Source organism: Culex quinquefasciatus, chromosome 1 (genome assembly GCF_015732765.1).
Source record: "Culex quinquefasciatus strain JHB chromosome 1, VPISU_Cqui_1.0_pri_paternal, whole genome shotgun sequence".
NCBI classification, from domain to species: domain Eukaryota; kingdom Metazoa; phylum Arthropoda; class Insecta; order Diptera; family Culicidae; genus Culex; species Culex quinquefasciatus.
Window position 1 is genome coordinate 114335959 of NC_051861.1, and position 19061 is coordinate 114355019.

A 19061-nucleotide genomic window follows, 5' to 3' on the forward strand; every position below is an offset into this window, starting at 1 on the left:
CAAGTTGGCCCATTCGGGTATAAAACCGAATAAAGACCAGAAGTGCAATCTCTGAACAGAATTTTACCATTGGAATTTACTTTTGAATTATTCCAAGATTGGTGTTTGGCATTAAAATCACCGATGATCAAAAATCGAGATCTATGCCGAGTAAGTTTATTCAAATCCCCTTTGAAATAATTTTTATTTTCCCAGTGCATTGGAATGGCAAATATGCAGCTGCAATCATAATTTTCCCAAAAGAAGTTTCAAGTTCAATGCCCAAACTTTCAATAACTTTTAACTTAAAGTCACGTAACGTGCTATAAGTCATACTACGGTGGATAACTATTGCAACTCCACCGCCATTTCGATTCATTCGGTTATTAGTTATAACTTTATAATCTGGATCACTTTTCAAATAAGTGCCAGTTTTTAAAAATGTTTCGGTTATAACAACAACATGCACGTTATGAACTCGTAAAAAGTTGAAAAATTCATTTTCTTTCGCTTTTAAAGAGCGAGCATTAAAATTCATAATATTGATGGAATTACTTAGATCCATGATTAAACTTCAGGGTAAGAACAACATCATTCGCAAATTTTAATCCAATCTGGATTGCTTCCATCATGGATGTAGCATTACTCATTGTTTGAATCAAACCAAACAGTGAGTTTTGCAAAAAAGTCATTTTTTCAAACGTAACATCGCCGAGATCAGAAGATCCCAAAGCGTTGCCAGCAGAAACATTTTCAAATGAAATTTGAGGTACCTGCCCAATTTCAGAAAGATTGGTAGAGGATTTAAAATTCGTGGATGAACCCGAACCCGAAACGACGTTAGCATAAGAAATGCCATTGTTGTTACCTAACTTTTCCACGGTAGGGGTATTTCTAGAATTGTTCGAGTGAGACAGCACGAACGTTTGATTTAAAGATGCAGGTACAACCTGACTTTGAGAAAATTTCGGTTTGGATTTCGGCTGATGCTTAGCACGAGAATCCAAAACCTTTTTCTGATGGGGCAATCCCAGAAATTTGATTTGTGATTTCCACCACAATTTGCACATTTAAATTGGGTGACTTCTTTCACGGGACAATTGTCCTTGTCGTGAGAAGAATCCCCGCAAACCATGCATTTTGGAACCATGGCGCAATGATCAGTACCGTGACCGAATGCCTGGCAACGCCGGCACTGGGTCAGATTCTGGCCATTACCGCCATGTTTCTTAAAATGCTCCCACTTTACCCGTACATGGAACAAAAACTGAACTTTGTCCAAAGGTTTCAAATTGTTGATTTCATTTCTGTTGAAATGAATCAGATAAAATTGTGAAGTCAAACCAAAGCGAGAAATATTCCCGTTTGATTTTTTCTTCATTGGTATTACTTGGGATGGGGCAAAGCCAAGCAACACCTTAAGTTCGTTTTTGATCTCATCCACCGACAAGTCGTTGGAGAGACCTTTCAAGACCGCCTTGAATGGCCGAGCATTCTTGGTCTCATACGTGTAGAAATTGTGTTTGTGGTTTTTCAAATAACCAACAAAAGTTTGGTGATCTTGTAAAGATTCCGTCAACAAGCGACATTCTCCTCTTCGACCAAGCTGGAACGAAACCTTCAAATTGCAAGTTTCCTTGCAATTCTTCAGTTGCGTTCGAAAGCTGGCCAAATCGGAGACGGAAGTCACTACAATTGGCGGAGCCTTTACTCGTTTCTCGACGGCAGAAGGCTCAGTACGAGGAGAATGTTCCTTGTCATCAGTTTCGGATAAAACACCGAAACTGTTTGTCAATGGAATTGGAGGATTGACCTCACATTCAGAATCAGAATCAGACCTCAGAAGAGGCTGTTTTCTTTTTCTGTTTCCGTTAGCCGGTTTAGCGTTCAAACGCTTCACCGACGTAACGACCAAATCTTCAGAAGATTTGCGTTTACCTTTGTTTTGACGCATTTTGCAAGCAAAGTTCTCTTAAAAAGATGGCTTCGTTTGTAAAATACAACAAAATTTCAGGCGGGGTTAGTCTTGAAAAGACTGTTTAGAATTTTGGAAAATAACTCAGGTAGTCTTTAAAAAGACTGAGAATTTTGTTTTGAAATAACTCTGAGCTTAGGTAGTAAAAAATACCGCAGCTCTAGTGTCCGTTCACCACGAAGGTTCGCAAGACACTGTTGTGAATATTTTATTTTCCAATTTCCATCAACCAACGGTACTGTGACAGATTCCCGAAAAAATGCTCGGTGACTGTTTTCACTTCCCTCTGGACTGCACAATTTTTTGCTCTGGCGCGTGGGTTGGGGCACACTTTTTGAAAGATGCAACGGCAGTAAATAAGCTGCAAAATGAGTGCCAATAATATTTGTTCGCGAGTCGCTGTGGAGATGTTGGCACTTTGATGCTAGTCTTTTTTTCTTCTTTTTCTCTGGTGAGAATAGATTAAAAATCGTAAAGACGGATTTAATTTTAAGAAGATGAAAAAAAAGAAAAATTTGGATCGTAAAAGGTGCTGCGCCACCTTCTGATGTTTGAGATTTTCGTTTGCCTTCGAGATGGAATCCTATTTTGGGGTGTGAATTATAACACCTCTGCGAGACCCACCGTGCCACTGTAAAGCATGGAACTAATTGCCAAAAGTTGAGTGCATTTTATATGAGTGGAAAGTGCATAAAATCTGTGTGGAAATTGCGCTTTTAGTTTGGATTAAATCTGCGCTACAATCTTGTTGAGTGCATCCAGGTTTAAAATGAAATTAAAATATTATTGAAAAAGTAAAATTGTAAAGAAATTTAGCATGCATTCAACCTTTCTCAAACTGTTACCACAAGAAGTCCTCCCCACACTCACAGTTAATTAAAGATCCACAAAGGCGTGATAAACCGGTTCGTTTAACGATTCCGTTCCGCCACCACCACCACCGGGGAACCTGGGCCAAGAATTCGGTCCACATTGCCGATGTGTTCACGCCAAATCGAGATTGCATCGATCAAACATGAAGCTTCTTGGCCCCAAGCCGATCACTCGTCCATTCAGCCATTCCGTCACTCAGTCATTCACGGATGTTTTATTTCGCGTGTGCCATTCATTATTCTAATCGCTTTGACACGGACCAGGTGAAATTCTCATTAAGGGGGAGGGCGTGCAGGGCAGGTGAACTAATTTGTTCTTGTGCTGCTACGACCTACTTGAAACGTTTGACGAATTGTTTGTTTGAAACTGACTTGATCAGCCTATTGACATAGAGCAATTCCAGCTCAAATCAGGAATTTTCTGGTACTTTTGTACCCGACCCTCTCCGATTTCAATGAAACTTTGTAGACATGTTATCCTAGGCCTATATAAGCCATTTTTGTGTATATGAAGCCAATAGTACTCGAAAATAACATTTGAGGAGGGCGTAAAGTATTTAAATATTTTTGTATTTTGTAATTTAAAAATTACTGTATCTCGAAGCCGTTGCGTCGTATCAAAAAGTGGTCAAAGACAAACATGTAGGAAATCGGACAGGCTTTCTGAAAAAATACACTAAAACAAAAATACACGCCACATCTATGAGATTTTTTGATGTTTAAGTCTAAAACTTAAATTTAAAGGTGATGTCAGGATTTTTTTTCGTTCAAAATTTTTGAGGAAATAGCTTAAAATGTTACCAAAAGATTGACGAAAAATGCAGGATGGTATGTCGCTCCTAAAAAATACAAAAATCATTTACTAAAACTGTTTTTTTTTGAAAAGTGGTTTAAACGTCAAAATTTTTAAAAACCAGTAATGGGAATAGATTTTCCAGATAATTTTACATAAAAGTCTCCATATTGACCAAAAAAAAAACGTTTTTTTGTGGTTTTTGGCAATTTCTATATGACAGACTTGGTTTTTCAGTCTCGTAAATATTTTTATCGGAAAGCTCGTCCAATTTCCCATAAGTTTGTCTTTGACAGCTTTTTGCTTTATATCGTTTTCATATTTACGTAAGCAAATTTAGTATCCTAGTTTCTACCACACTGAAAAAAAATATTCTATTTTCAGTTATTAGCAATGCAATTAAGCTTATATGTAAGCCCTTACATCATATTGAAATGCTGTCAAAGGCAAACTTATGGGAAATTGGACGACCTTTCCGGTAAAAATATTTACGAGACTGAAAAAACCAAGTCTGTCATATAGAAATTGCCAAAAACCACCAAAAAACCCGTTTTTTCAACATTTTTATTTTTAAAACCGCTGTAACATCACAAGGATTGGACTTAAGACAGTAGTCAATATGGAGACTTTTATGTAAAATTGTCTGGAGAATCGATTCCCACTACCGGTTATTTAAAAAAATTACGTTTAGACCACTTTTCAAAAAAACAGTTTTAGTAAATGATTTTTGTATTTTTTTAGGAGAGACATACCATCCTGCATTTTTCATCAATCTTTTGGTAACATTTTAAGCTATTTCCTCAAAAATTTTGAATGAAAAAAATCGTGACATCACCTTTAAATTTAAGTTTTAGACTTAAACATCAAAAAATCTCATAGATGTGGCGTGTATTTTTGTTTTAGTGTATTTTTTTCAGAAAGCCTGTCCGATTTCCTACATGTTTGTCTTTGACCACTTTTTGATACGACGCAACGGCTTCGAGATACAGTAATTTTTAAATTACAAAATACAAAAATATTTAAATACTTTACGCCCTCCTCAAATGTTATTTTCGAGTACTATTGGCTCCATATACACAAAAATGGCTTATATGGGCCTAGGATAACATGTCTACAAAGTTTCATTGAAATCGGAGAGGGTCGGGTACAAAAGTACCAGAAAAATTCCTGATTTGAGCTGGAATTGCTCCATAAGTTTTATTTATTTTAGAAATATCTCTTTTTCACTTTTGCCATAAATTGATTTAAATTTCGTCACAAGTTTATCTTCTTTACGTCACCTCTTCTTGCCAACCTCGATATACATAAATTACGTACATCAACTACCTTCAAAATCAACCAATCGTTGCCACGAGATGACGAATTGGTTTCACGAGCAAAATTGATGAATTCCGTCGATCACGCGCGACCGACCTCAGCCTGGAGCGCAAAAAAAAATCGTTGCATTCAATTGCATTTCGTCGCAAAATATCGCTGTCAACCGTTTTTTGGAACCTGCCAAGATTTGTGAAAAATTTCGAACAACTCGCGTGGTCCAGGCTATTAATATCATTTTGGCAACGTTTTTTCCTACACTACACGCCCGGTAACTGACACGAAGTTTTCAAATTTTCACACATTTGGCCATTAATTTTATTTTGCGGATTCCCGTTGAGAAATGGGCCTCGACGGGCGTGGCAGACTGCAGGTCCCTCCTTGTACAGCGAGTAAACACACCAGCTGTATACTGCAGGTTTGAGAAATGCATCACATATTTTTAATCACATCGAAAGGACAAAAGCAATAGCCAACAAAAAAGCGTAATTTTTCACATTCCAAGTTAAAAATTCTCTCTGTTCAGCTAATGACAATTAATAACAAAATATTAAAGATTTATTGATACCAGACATGCATTGGCACGCTCTGCACTGGCACTTCAGATTAGCACTTACCTCAAGTTCTATGCACACTGCGCATTGCACAGTGCTAGTGCTATTTTTTAGCACTCCCTTATAGCACGCCCATGAAATTTCCATTTTTTTTAAGGTTAGCACTAGTCTTGGTGGTCAATTTGGTATATTTCAATAAACTTGGATACTGTTTGCGCACTTCTAAGACTACAAGCGTTGAACCATTCACCCAAATGGTCAAAACTATCAAATTTTCAGGTTCTTTTTTCATTCCAATTTCAATCATCTAAAAGAAAAAAAATGGCTTTTTATTACACCAACATAAAAAAAAACTTCACCTTGTAGAGAATAAATCCATGGACCTTTCAATACCAAGTCTTGAACGCAAGCACTACGCTAAACTTTCAGATGAAAGTTGATGAAATTATTTGTATAACTTTCCAGTGGTCACCGTCACTCAATTCCAAATAAACAAATAAAACAGCGTCTTACACCCAAAACTGGCAGCGCTAGTCCGAGAGAATGATGGTCTCGAGTCGAGAGAATAGTGGTACCATTCACGGACGCAGAGAACACAGCTCGAGATGGGCGATAGAACTATTCTCTCGAGGTTCATTTGCAAAAAAAGTTCATCCGTCAAACAAAAAACCAAAAGTGTCGACAACGGGAATCGAACCAGAGACCTTTGATAAACCAATCCAATGACTTAGCTGCCTCGGCCACCACAGCTTGGTGACCAAGGAGAAGTCAGAAGTCGATGTATGAAACTTGTTGGAGATTTATTGATTCAACTAACGAATGAACTCATTTGTTATGATGGTGTGAGTTGGTACCATTATTCTATCGATTTTGGCACTGAGCCCTCAATAAATTTTGAGAGAACGATTATCTCGACTCTGAATTTTGGGTGTAGTTATCAGTTTAGTTAAAGTGCAAGGGCGAGTGCTATTCGCTTAAATAGCACGCGTGCTAAAAGCGCGCAGTGCCAAAGCATGTCTGATTGATACTATTTTATAGTTTGAATTACATTTTCAGTTTGGGATCCACAATTTATAAATTTTCCAACAAATGGTCAGAGTGCATCAACTAAATTAAAAATAGTAGAGAAATGTAAAAAAATATATTTTGAATTATTTACAAAAATTTATAGACAAAATAAGTTATCACTTAAATGTGAATTTTCATGGATAAAACTCATCAAGTTTGATTTTAAACTATTTAAAATATAAAATTAAAACTCTTAATACATTTTAAATTGAAGACTCTATATTAGTGTGCCTCAGGAACAATGTTTTCATACAACGAAAAATTCACAAAAATCGTTTAGAACTCGCGATTTGCGATTTACTGAAAAATGGTCTGTTTTCATAAAAAATATCATATTTTGTTCTAGAAACTTGAAAATGCGTTCAAATTGTTCCGTATTTTACTTTAAATCATAGTAAGGAGTCCTACCAATAATATGCTGCATTCATATTGATCTAGGAAGTCGTAATTTTTCATTGGCAGCATGTTAAAGTTGGAAAAATGAAAATATTTGCCTGATTTTTTTTACGAATTTCTCGAAAATTCATTTTAAAAATTTTGGCATCAAAACCAGTACTATCATCTTCTAAGTAACAATTTTCTGAACAATTTTGCAAATTTTTATTTAAAAAAATTAACATATTTATTTTACTGAAATGACTGTATCTTGGCACTAAAGTGACAAAAACTAATTGTTAAAAACCCTGGACTTTGTCATAATGAGTGTAATAGGTTTGATGCTTGTTTGGCAAAGAGTATGATTTGATTCGATGTGGAATTAAAATCAAAGTGTTCAGTATATTGCTGAAGCTTCCATTTTTACACATGGACCCCACTTCATGCTGCGAGAACCCACTTTGGCGCAGTCTCCCTATCCCTATCTTAATGTGGGTGTCAGGTTAGGATGCGGGTTTTTTTAAATTTAGTTTTTGTACAATTTAGGTTTTTAAATATAAATATAAACTTTTATACTTTGCATTTACTTTTTTAAGGACAAAATTAGGAATAGTGAATTTAGTAATTCTATCAGAATCGGTGATTTTCATACAAGTAGCATTAAAAAACCATTCTGATTTGTCAAAATTTCCATAGAGTCTCGATCAATCAATAGTGAAATTATATCGGACTAAGTTCGTTGATCTGTTGAACTAACGGTTGTCGGATTATGATTGTATCGACCATTGTTGCGAATCTAAAAACTACTGGAATTCCGACAATCAAATGGTCGTCTCTTTTTCAATTAGCGACTTGTAAAATATGAACTGTTAATCTTTTTTTTTTAAAGCAGTTTTTAAAAGAAACGTTCTAGATTTTTTGGCTGTTAATTAAAATTTCGGGGATTTGAGATAAGAGTAGCTTTCGCATAGGTTACTTTAAATCTTGTATTCAATTCAAGTTAGGTAGTTTTCCGCAAATGAATATTTGGACTTAAATGAATAATTGAACATTATGGACTTATGAATAACACACAACTGTGCATTTATTCTAGAGTCAGATCCATACAGCCTCAGTGTTTATTTGGTTGAAGTGTACTAATTCATTGGCAGATCTGATTCTAGTTGTAATGTACGACAAGACTACTGACGGACGTGACAGGACGAGTTTAGAGGTTTCGACATCAACGATGTGCGGCTGCATCACCCTCCAAAAAAAAAAAAAAAGAAGTGACTGTATCTTGGCACTAAAGTGACAAAAACTAATTGTTAAAAACGCAAAATTGTTCAGAATTTTTTTAACCAACAAAATGATGGTATTGGTTTTGGTAGCAATTTTTTTTAGATGGATTTTTGAGATAAATTCGTAAAAAATTCAGGCAAAATTTTTCATCTCCATCTTCCATCTCCAAAATATGTAATTTTTTTCAAAAGGTCAGAAAATTTCCTACAAATTTGCTTTAAGGACATTGAAAATCGTTGAGACACAGTCTCGAAAATAAAAAAGGTGCAGTGGTAATGCTACAGGCATAACCATCATGACGAAGAACTTCGGACACAAAAGTTAATGATTTTTTTTATAGTTTTATTATTTGCGTTTCTTGGCCACAAAATCAATCACGAAACGGTTATTTCTTAAGATCTATTTATTTCTGCTCTAAGATCTTATGGTATTTCTGCTCTAAGATCTTATGGTATTTTGACGTTGGATAACGTCTAAAGTTTTGAAACGCTTCACAGCTAATCGTAATGTCAAGATTTTCGTGCCAGTTGATTTGAAATCATTTCATCAATTAAACTTTTGGCATTGAACAATTTTTTAGAAATATTTTGAAATAATAAAAAGCCATTATCAGGACTCCAATTCATTACAGAGAGCCAGTCTGAACCATGTGTTAAAGATTTTCTTTGCGTCACAACAAATTTGAATCACATTAAACGATTTATTCCCACACATTACAAGACTTTTTTCTCGTTTTGACGATTCTACGGCGTTCTCTCTGCCTTCCTACGGCATTCGCCACCTAGATATCTTCGTTCCACGAAATCCCAAAACGAAAATCTATTTCATTTGCGTACTTTGCGGAGAAGCATCGCGGCGAAGGGGCAGACCGAACCTGGAAGGGTTCAATGTTGTTCGCGATGGGGAAATGTTTTGGCAAGGCTCTTGCCAGCCATCGGCGACAGCCAAGTAAATTTCAACAGCAAGCATTAAAAAGCCCTTTTTAGGGCTCAAATTGATTACGAAAGAGTTATTCTCAATTTCAATAATTTCGCAAATATCGATTTATTACCCCCAGCGATTTATTACTCATATTGCCAAAAAGTTCAAGATGGTATGTCAGAGACATAACCGAAAGACATAGGACCAAACATTTTGAATGAGTTTTTGGATTGCTAGTGAAATCTGGGATAAGATTATTGTATTTTGTTTCATAGATTTGTCGGCAAAATTGTCCTAAATGTTCCCCCAAGGTGAACTTTCCATGAGGGCACCGGCAACTCCAGGTTGTGGCCACTACTGTCGAAATGGCCATTTGCAGGTTCAATATCAAAACAATGAATTTTGATACCCATATTGCAACAACCCGTATGTTTCGGTTAATGTTACCCTGGGCCCAAGAGGAACCTGCTTTGAGGGCACCGGCCACTCCAGGTTGTGGCCACTACTGTCGAAATGTCAATTTTAGTTCATTATCAAAAACCATGAATTTTGATACCCATATTGCCACAACTCGTATGGTTCTGTAAATGTCCCCCGGGCCCCGGGAGAACCTGCTTCGAGGGCACCAGCCAGTACAGGTTGTGGCCACTACTGCCGAAATGGCCATTTTCATGTTCAGTATCAAAAACCATGAATTTTGATACCCATATTGCCAAAACTCATATGGTTCTGTAAAAGGCCCTCCGGGCCCCGGGGGAACCTTCTTTGAGGGCACCGGCCACTCCAGGTTTTGGCCACCACTGGCGTAAACAAAATCTTTGAACGAATTGGGGGAAGCTTCCTGGCTGACCCGGCTGTGCATCCCGGGGCCGTGACTAATTACACGAGCTCGTAGTAGATTCGTTGTACTAACCCATACAACAGGGCTACAACAATTTTCACACAGTCTACTAGGTTAAACGATTTTACTCCACTGCCTAAAAGTTGCCTCCACTGGCGGTTTTGCTCGTCCCCGGGTGTATATGTAGTTGGTCGCAGTCTTTGATGGCCTTTTCAGGTGACGAATTTAGATACATCAATCGAACATCCGTGGAAGGGAAACTCGACGCATCGAACCCAATCAGCGTGTACCATGAAACGGGAGTGTGTATGTATGGTGTGTCATTCTACGGCATTCGCACACAATTTGCCCTCTTCGGTGCTGCTCTCCGATTCTCTCTCTCTCTCTCTCTCTAGAAAATAAAGGTAATTTTTCAGAAGAAATCCTTCTCCGGAAGAGAGAATTTGGGGCTCTCTCTCTCCCTGCTGCTGCTGCTTCACCCGTCTGCGGCTCAGATATTATGAGCCGACCCGACTTGTTCAGCATCTCGGTGGCAACTAAGTGGAGTGGAAAGGGTAGAACGCATTTTTATACTTCTACTTCGCTATTACTTCCCCTCTTTTCACAAGCACGCAAGATTTGTTTCCTCATTTTGCCGTTCCTACTGCATTTTCTCTGCCTTCCTACTGCATTCGCCACCAAGATTTGATCGTTGCGCGATATGCCAAAACAAAAATCTATAAATATAGGTCGATTTGTCATTTTCGCAATCATTTCACTCTCGACTTTCAACGAGGATGGGACGACGCGTCAGCAAATGAGGAAAGGTGAAGGCGAGAAACAGACACGGTAGTCTCGAGCTGGGCCACAGTTCCCGGTCGGACGAGTCAACCAAACCGGGAATACCTGACGGCGGAGATGCTTGAGCTGAGGATAAAGTTGAAGCGTTCAACGTCGTTTCGATGGGGCTTTTTCTGAGCCAGTGTTTTTTGAAGGCTGTTGCCAGCAATCGGCGACGGCTCCAAATTTTCGAAAAGTTATTCTGACTTGTGCATTTTTGCAGCAGGCGATTTTTCCCTCTCCGTGCTCACACACACACACACACACACACACACACACACACACACACACACACACACACACACACACACACACACACACACACACACACACACACACACACACACACACACACACACACACACACACACACACACACACACACACACACACACACACACACACACACACACACACACACACACACAAGCGCGTATGACATTCTACCACACAGAAACAGTGGTTTCATGCTAACTCTGTGGTGATATGATTTTTATTCGATCTTTTTTTAAATTTTTAGGGAACATTCTTAGAGGGAAATTTTGAAGGAACAACTCTTTCGTGAGATATTTGGTGGCCCTGAAAGGGGCCGTTTGTTCATCAAATCTTCCGCGAGGTGTAGTGCTTCATTCGGGCCGCTTCTCCGGTCAACGTTGAGGAAGATGTCCATGGCTTTGGTCTGGGTCAACCTGCATCAGCACCACGTTCCTAAGTGCTACTTGCGGCGGGGCTTTTGCTTCTTGTCCGTTACACTTGCGATGGTGGAGGAGCTGCTCTTCTTCTTTCCCGATGGTCTGCAGTGGCGATTCGTTCCGAAGTTCCGATCCTTCGGGGTGATGGCGGCCAGATTCGTTTCGTCAACCAGCGGACGGGCCGCGGGCTTGGCCGGTTTCCTCTCTCCTTCGGAACCTTGGCCTGTGGTTTGCTTCTCCTGCGGTGCAGCGGTTGTTCTTCGTTGTTTGTCCGTTGGGCTGCCAAGGAAATTTTCGCCTTCTGCGCCCTCTTCTGCTGCAGCTGATGTGGCCTCGACGACGATCCAAAATTATGAGCTGAAGTGGGGCGCAGCAGGCTGAGATTTTGGACTGCACGCGCTTACACTCACACACACACATATGTAATCGCTCGTAAATTTTGAGGTGATTCTGATAGAGTTATCTAAGCCCGCTCTCACGCACACTAGCACGCCATTTGTTTTGCTGGACTGTACAAAATTTAACCTCAATCTTTTTCGTGTACGTACACGCAATACATACGCACGTAGATAACTCTATTCCGAGGCTGGATTTAATTTCATTTCCGTTTTGCGTAACCGTGCAGCAACATCACAGAGGAGCAGCTACATTTTGATACCTTTATTGCCCCAACTCTTATGGTTCCGCCAATTTCAAATTTCATGTCCAGTATCAAAAACCTGAAGTTTGATACTTATATTGCCGCAACTCGTATGGTTCCGCAAATGTCCCCCCATCGGAACACGCCCGAGGGATCCGGTCATTCCGGATTGTGGCCACTACTGCCGAAATGTCAAATTTCATGTCCAGTATCAAACACCCTGAAGTTTGATACCCATATTGCCCCAACTCTTATGGTTCCGCAAATGTCCCCTTATCGGAACATCCCCGGGGCCTCCGGCCACTCCAGGTGGTGGCCACTATTGCCAAAATGTCAAATTTCATGTCCAGTATCAAACACCCTGAAGTTTGATACCCATATTGCCCCAACTCTTATGGTTCCCCAAATGTCCCCTTATCGGAACATTCCCGGGGCCTCCGGCCACTCCAGGTGGTGGCCACTACTGCCGAAATGTCATATTTTATGTCCAGTATCAAAAACCCTAAAGTTTGATACCCATATTGCCCCAACTCTTATGGTTCCGCAAATGTCCCCCCATCGGAACACGCCCGAGGGATCCGGTCATTCCGGATTGTGGCCACTACTGCCAAAATGTCAAATTTCATGTCCAGTATCAAAAACCTAAAGTTTGATACCCATATTGCCCCAACTCTTATGGTTCCCCAAATGTTCCCTTATCGGAACATTCCCGGGGCCTCCGGCCACTCCAGGTGGTGGCCACTACTGCCAAAATGTCAAATTCCATGTCCAGTATCAAAATCCCTTAAGTTTGATACCCATATTGCTCCAACTTTTATGGTTCCGCAAATGTCCCCTTATCGGAACATCCCCGGGGCCTCCGGCCACTCCAGGTGGTGGCCACTACTGCCGAAATGTCAAATTTCATGTCCAGTATCAAAAACCCTTAAGTTTGATACCCATATTGCTCCAACTTTTATGGTTCCGCAAATGTCCCCTTATCGGAACATCCCCGGGGCCTCCGGCCACTCTAGGTTGCGGCCATTACTGCCAAAATGTCAAATTTCATGTCCAGTATCAAAATCCCTAAAGTTTGATACCCATATTGCCCCCACTCTTATGGTGCCGCAAATGTCCCCTTATCGGAACATCCCCGGGGCCTCCAGGTGGTGGCCACACCTGTCAAGCGCTTGGTGGCGCTTGCGAGAGGAGCTGAGCTCCTCTCGCTTCGGTGGTAGACCACCGACTAAAGCCAGCCTTCCGATTTCCCATGGTTTTGTAGGGAAGCGGGAAGGCTAGTTCCTGAAGACGCCACCTAGTGGCGCTTGCGAGAGGAGCTGAGCTCCTCTCGCTTCGGTGGTAGACCACCGACTGAAGCCAGCCTTCAAATTTCCCGTGGTTTTGTAGGGAAGAGAGAAGGCTGGCGCTCGCGAAGAGCTGAGCTCCTCTCGCTTCGGTGGTAGACCACCGACTAAACTAATGCTGTGGAGGGTGGCGTTTATATTTATATCAAAACCGTCGGCCGCGCTGCTTCTGTGATTTTCCCCTCTGCTTGGGGAAGGCGTTTCATTTTTCGGTTTCATTTCGCTTCGCGAAATTTTGGATTGCTACTCTGTATAGAGCCCTAAGACGAAGTTCTTCGTCAAAAAGAAACTTTCCGATCTCTTGAATAAAATTACCTCAACATTTATTTTCGACCATATTAAGAGCGAGTCCACGAGCAAAGCATACCCATCTCGCATCGACCTCACCAATCTGCCTGAAATTTTCTGGGGTTGGTTATACAGATAAAACTAGCATCTGGCTAAAATATGAGCACTCTAGGTCAACGGGAAGTGGGGTAAATCGGGACACAAAGTTTGAAGGCTCAAAAACGTAAAAAATCTTAAAATTGCTATAACTTAGGCAAAATTCAATTTATTTTCAAAATTCAAATGTAACAAAATGCAGGGTAGAGCGTCCCCATTGGTTAAATTTAAAGGGTGTTATTGGCATTTTAGTGAAAAAATAGTTATTTTCAAACTCAAATAAAAAAGTGTTCCATCCAGATATCAACTCGGTTCGACCTGCAGCTTGTAGGGGACATCTGGGACTACCATCCGAGACTGAGAACACTTTGGGTAAGGCAGTTTAACATATCAAATAGACACTTTTACTTTTAGTGATTTTTTTGGTTGTAAATTTTTGCTCGGGGGACCCCTTAGATCCCATTTTCTGGTGATAATTTTATCATATTCGTGTTCCTGAGACAACTTCACAATAGAAACATGTATAAAAATGTTTATTTTGATCCATTCAAACCCTTTAAAATTAAGAGTTAAAAAAAAATCGAATCACATTTATTGAAAATCAAGCTCGTTTCCAAGGATACTAGATGACACCAGAAAAAGACAGTTTGTTATTTTTATGTAACTTTCATTTTTTAAAGGGTTAAAATGGATCAAAATAAACATTTTTATGCATGTTTCTATTGTGAAATTGTCTCAGGAATACGAATATGATAAAATTATCACCAGAAAATGGGATCTAAGGGGTCCCCCGAGCAAAAATTTACAACCAAAAAAATCACTAAAAGTAAAAGTGTTTATTTAATACGTAAAACTGCCTTACCCAAAGTGTTCTCAGTCTCGGATGGTAGTCCCAGATGTCCCCTACAAGCTGCAGGTCGAACAGAGTTGATATCTGAATGGAACACTTTTTTATTTGAGTTTGAAAATTATGCTATTTTTTCACTAAAATGCCAATAACTCCCTTTAGATTTAACCAAATGGGATGCTCTACCCTGCATTTTGTTGCATTGTTTAAGCCCTTTCAGATGCATTTTGAATTTTGAAAATAAATTGAATTTTGCCTAAGTTATAGCAATTTTAAGATTTCTTACGTTTTTGAACCTTCAAACTTTATGTCCCGATTTGCCCCACTTCCCGTTGACATAGAGTGCTCATATTTTGGCCAGATGCTAGTTTTATATGTACAAACAACCCCTGAAAATTTCAGGCAGATTGGTGAGGTCCAAACGACGTCCCATACAAAGGGGTATGCCCTATAGTCGTGGACTCGCTTTTAATACCAAAAGTAAGCAGAATAAAATAAATAAATATTTTTTAGATTGCAACTATTCTGCCTGAGAAATCCCAAGAACTCGTGCATAAAACGCGCTCCATAGAAAGAGTTAAAATTTTTTATGGAGAAAAAGCCGCGACTGAGGTTAAAGTTTTCACATAAATATGCAAATATGCACGACCCCTAAGTAATACCTACAATTTGGCGAAGATGCCAAATCAATCAGAACCAGAGTTCGGAAACTCACTCACGAGGTACTCAACTATGAGGAAAAACTAAGTTACCTGCGAATAAATTACTCATCACTCTCGGTGAGTGTAAGGGCCTTCCTCATTTACTCACAAAGAGGGCTTTGAGCGCTCATGAGGGCTATTTTAGAAAACAAATTTCGAGATGTCAAACTCTACATCGGTGATTTCCTTATTCACTCAACAGCGAAAAAGTAGTCCTGATGGTAGAGGCGCAGTGCTACTAATTAGAAGTTTTTGTATCACAGTGGTTCAAATCCCCTGATTTTTATCTGTTTTTTTTTTCAGCGAGTTTAAAAACCACAAAGGTTGTTGTCAACTTACAGCTGTCCTACCGACGGATAGGTCGGAGGTTGTTTAGACGGGGGATGCCTCTGCGTGGATTTTTACAGCTTTACCAGCAGTGGATGGCCGTGTTGCTGAGGTAAGTGGCCACTCCCGGTCGTCGACAGTTGTACAAATGTGTTTTGGTTCAGCATCGGGACATGCCGAAGAAGTTGCAGTAGCCGCCGGTGGCTTTGGCTTGGAGGATCACTGAAAACTAAAAAAGGCCGATCCAGTGCTATAACAGCTTTAGGCTAGGGCCACCGGCGGCTGCTGAGGCTCCACTAGCGTGTCCTGGTTCTTAGGCAAGACATATTGGTAGAACTGTCAGCGACCGGCAGTGGCTTCAGTTGCACAGCTGTCGAAGGGAGTGACCACCATTACCCACAGCAACACGGCCATCTTCTTTTGGTATGGCTGCCAACATCCACCCGCAGAAGCTGCCCCCGTCTGCGGCCTCCGATTTGTCCTGCGGTAGGTCTATCCACAACGGATTCGCCCGGTCACCAATCTTAAAATTATGAAATTAATCGCCCATCCATTGGACTTTGACAATCCAATGTTTCTTTTGAAGCAATGAAAAAAAAAAAATACAGACAGACAAAAAAAAATATTGATACCACATTAATACCAACCTTGAACCTCCGGATTTATAGACATTGACGCTACCTCCAATGTACAACCGATTGATAAAGACACAAGATTTTAAATTGATGTTGTCATTGATTTTGTAAATAACAAATTGTTGGAAACGGCCTACTCACACCCTCATTTTACTCAAATATGAGTAAATTTACTCAGCCCTCACACTCACGGTGAGTATCGAGAGTGTTTGCTGTGAGGAAGCCTACTCGATTTGTGAGTGTGAGTGGTTTTCCGAACTCTGATCAGAACATCAAAAATGATCTAAATTATTTAGATTATTTAAAATAATCTAAATTTAAATTTTAGTAGAAAAAAGGTTGAAAGAAAAAAGTATTACATATTTCTCAATTTATTTATACTCATGACGATTCTTGATAGTATAATTAATATATTTTTAGTTAGCCTTCACTTTTTCTCCTCCATATTTCCACAGATCCCAGCGACTTCCCCGCCAGCAGCAGCCCCAACCCACCCAGCACAAGATCAACTACTCCCACAACCTGCAATATCTGGAAATTGTGTCGCTGTCCGATGGCACCACCGCCAACAACGGCCCTGCCGTGGCCACCGCCAGACGGCTCGTCCCCGAGGTCCAGTCGCACCTGAATCTCGCCGAGGAGGTGGCAAATCACGAACGTCGCCAACGGAGGGACGAATTCTTTGCCCAACTCCGCAAGCAAGTGAGCCGCGACCGGCGCAAAACGATCCACCGGATGGCCACCAGTCCGGTGTACGTAAATGGGAACTTTGAACGGCCCTGGCAGACGGTTTCGCGCGTGTCAGACCAGCTCATTGAGGAACTAATTGCGGACACCGCCCAGGACGGGGCTCTGGACTTTGGCGAGCGGTCTTTTGTGGAGGATTTTTTGCGGCTGCAACTTGGGGGGTGAACGTATGGTGACGGGGGATGAGTAGATTTTTGAATGTTTATTTTAGAAGTGATTTTTTTCTTCTCTAGATGGAAGTTGTTGAATAAATATTAAAAAAAGGTTGAAGGTTTTCTATTTGTCTGTAGGAAATTTCCATTTCTTTGTCGTTATTTTTTAATCATTCGTCTGGTTGCATATTATCAGAAATGTTTAAATGATATCTTATTCTGCAGATCTTTTTTGGTTACTTGTCCACATGAGCAATACCTTGATATGTCGTATTTATGTAGTTTCATATTTATGTGCAGAATATCCTAAGAAGAGCAATTTCCAGCCCAAAATATGAATTTTCAGGTAATTTTGTACCCGACCCTCTCCGATTTCGATGAAACTTTGTAGATATATTATCCTAGGCTTATATAAGCCATTTTTGTGTATATGGAGTCAGTTGCACTCGAGAAAGACATTTGAGTAGAGCGTAAGTTACTTAAATATTTTTGTATTTTGTAATTTAAAAATTACAGTAAGGCCGTTGCAAATATTTTTCAAAGTTTATGTCGGAGGCAATTTTTTTTTCAAAAAACTTCAATATTTGAATGAAAATAGAAGTCTAATCAACTGAAAACAATCTAAAATGTATTTTTCTGCATTAATCATATTTACCACGTATGGGCTGGATTAAAAACATTTTGATTTTTTGTATGAAATTCCAATGCACAGCACCACGAAAACATTTTTTCCGCAAAAAATAAATGTTTCGTCAATAGGTACTCAGATATTTTGGAAACAAATGATTGCAAAACAACTAGACAGGACATTCAAATGTTGTTGTTGTTCAAGGTTTTTGTTGGCTCATATATTCAATTTTCAACTTTTAACTTATTGGAAATTGAACAAGCTTTCTGAAAAAATACACTGAATGAAAAAAAACGTCACTTCCATGAGATTATTGATTTTAAGGTCAAAAGTCTAATTTAAAAGTGATGTCAAGATTTTTAAACGTCAAAACTATGATAAACCAAACGCGGGTTTCCAGACAATCTTAAATAAAAGTCTCCATATTGACCATTGCCCTAAGTCCAATCTGTTCCAACCCTTGTTACAACAGTTTTAAAAATAAACATGTTGAAAAAACACTGAATTTTGGTGATTTTAGGCCATTTCTATATGACAGACTTGATTTTTCAGTTTCGTAAATATTATAAGTTTGTATTTGACCACTTTTCAGTTTAATTCGTTAAATTTATGTAAGTTTACTTGCTATCCAAGTTACTACCATTCAAGTAAGTACAATGCAAAAAATATCATGTTTTCAATTATGAGCAAGCTTATATCTGTGAGCCAATACTTCCAATTGAAATGCTGATTACAATGTTTTGGATTTTTTTTTTGTTAAGTATGTGCTACGTTTTGAAGTTTTTGAAAAAATATTTTGAGGGTTAAATTTCTAAAATCAAGGTAAAATAAGGATAGCTGAATCGAACTCATTTTTTCTGATTTGAAAGTGCCGTGAAATTGCTGAAAAATTCTAACATTTTGAAATTGACATGCCGTGATTTTTTTTTTCTTTTTTTTCTTTTCCCGTGAAAAATCACTATACAGTCGACTCTCTGGTTGTCAATATCCAAGGGACCGTCGAGGAAGAGAAGCATCAGTTTACAGAACGATGCACAATGAAGACTCGATTGAAATTTGTTTTTTTCTTGCTAACCAGCTATGGGAGAGAATCATGGCAACGTCCAACAAACAAAAACAAAGAAATGTCAAACACCCTTCAAAGCTTTGTTTCTCAAAGAAAAATGTCTATGC

At 39.3% G+C, this 19061-nt stretch overlaps 1 protein-coding gene across 1 annotated transcript in view; it reads left to right on the forward strand.

The window, feature by feature from the left end:
• Nucleotides 1–17342, forward strand: part of LOC119765175 — a gene marked incomplete at its 5' end in the record, with an annotated part of 26854 nt that extends 9512 nt beyond the window's left edge. Inside the window, one exon of the mRNA XM_038248525.1 lies at nucleotides 16817–17342. Coding sequence (XP_038104453.1) covers nucleotides 16817–17273 — 457 coding nt within the window. The remainder of the gene's footprint in view (nucleotides 1–16816) is intronic.
• Nucleotides 17343–19061: the final 1719 nt, after the last annotated feature.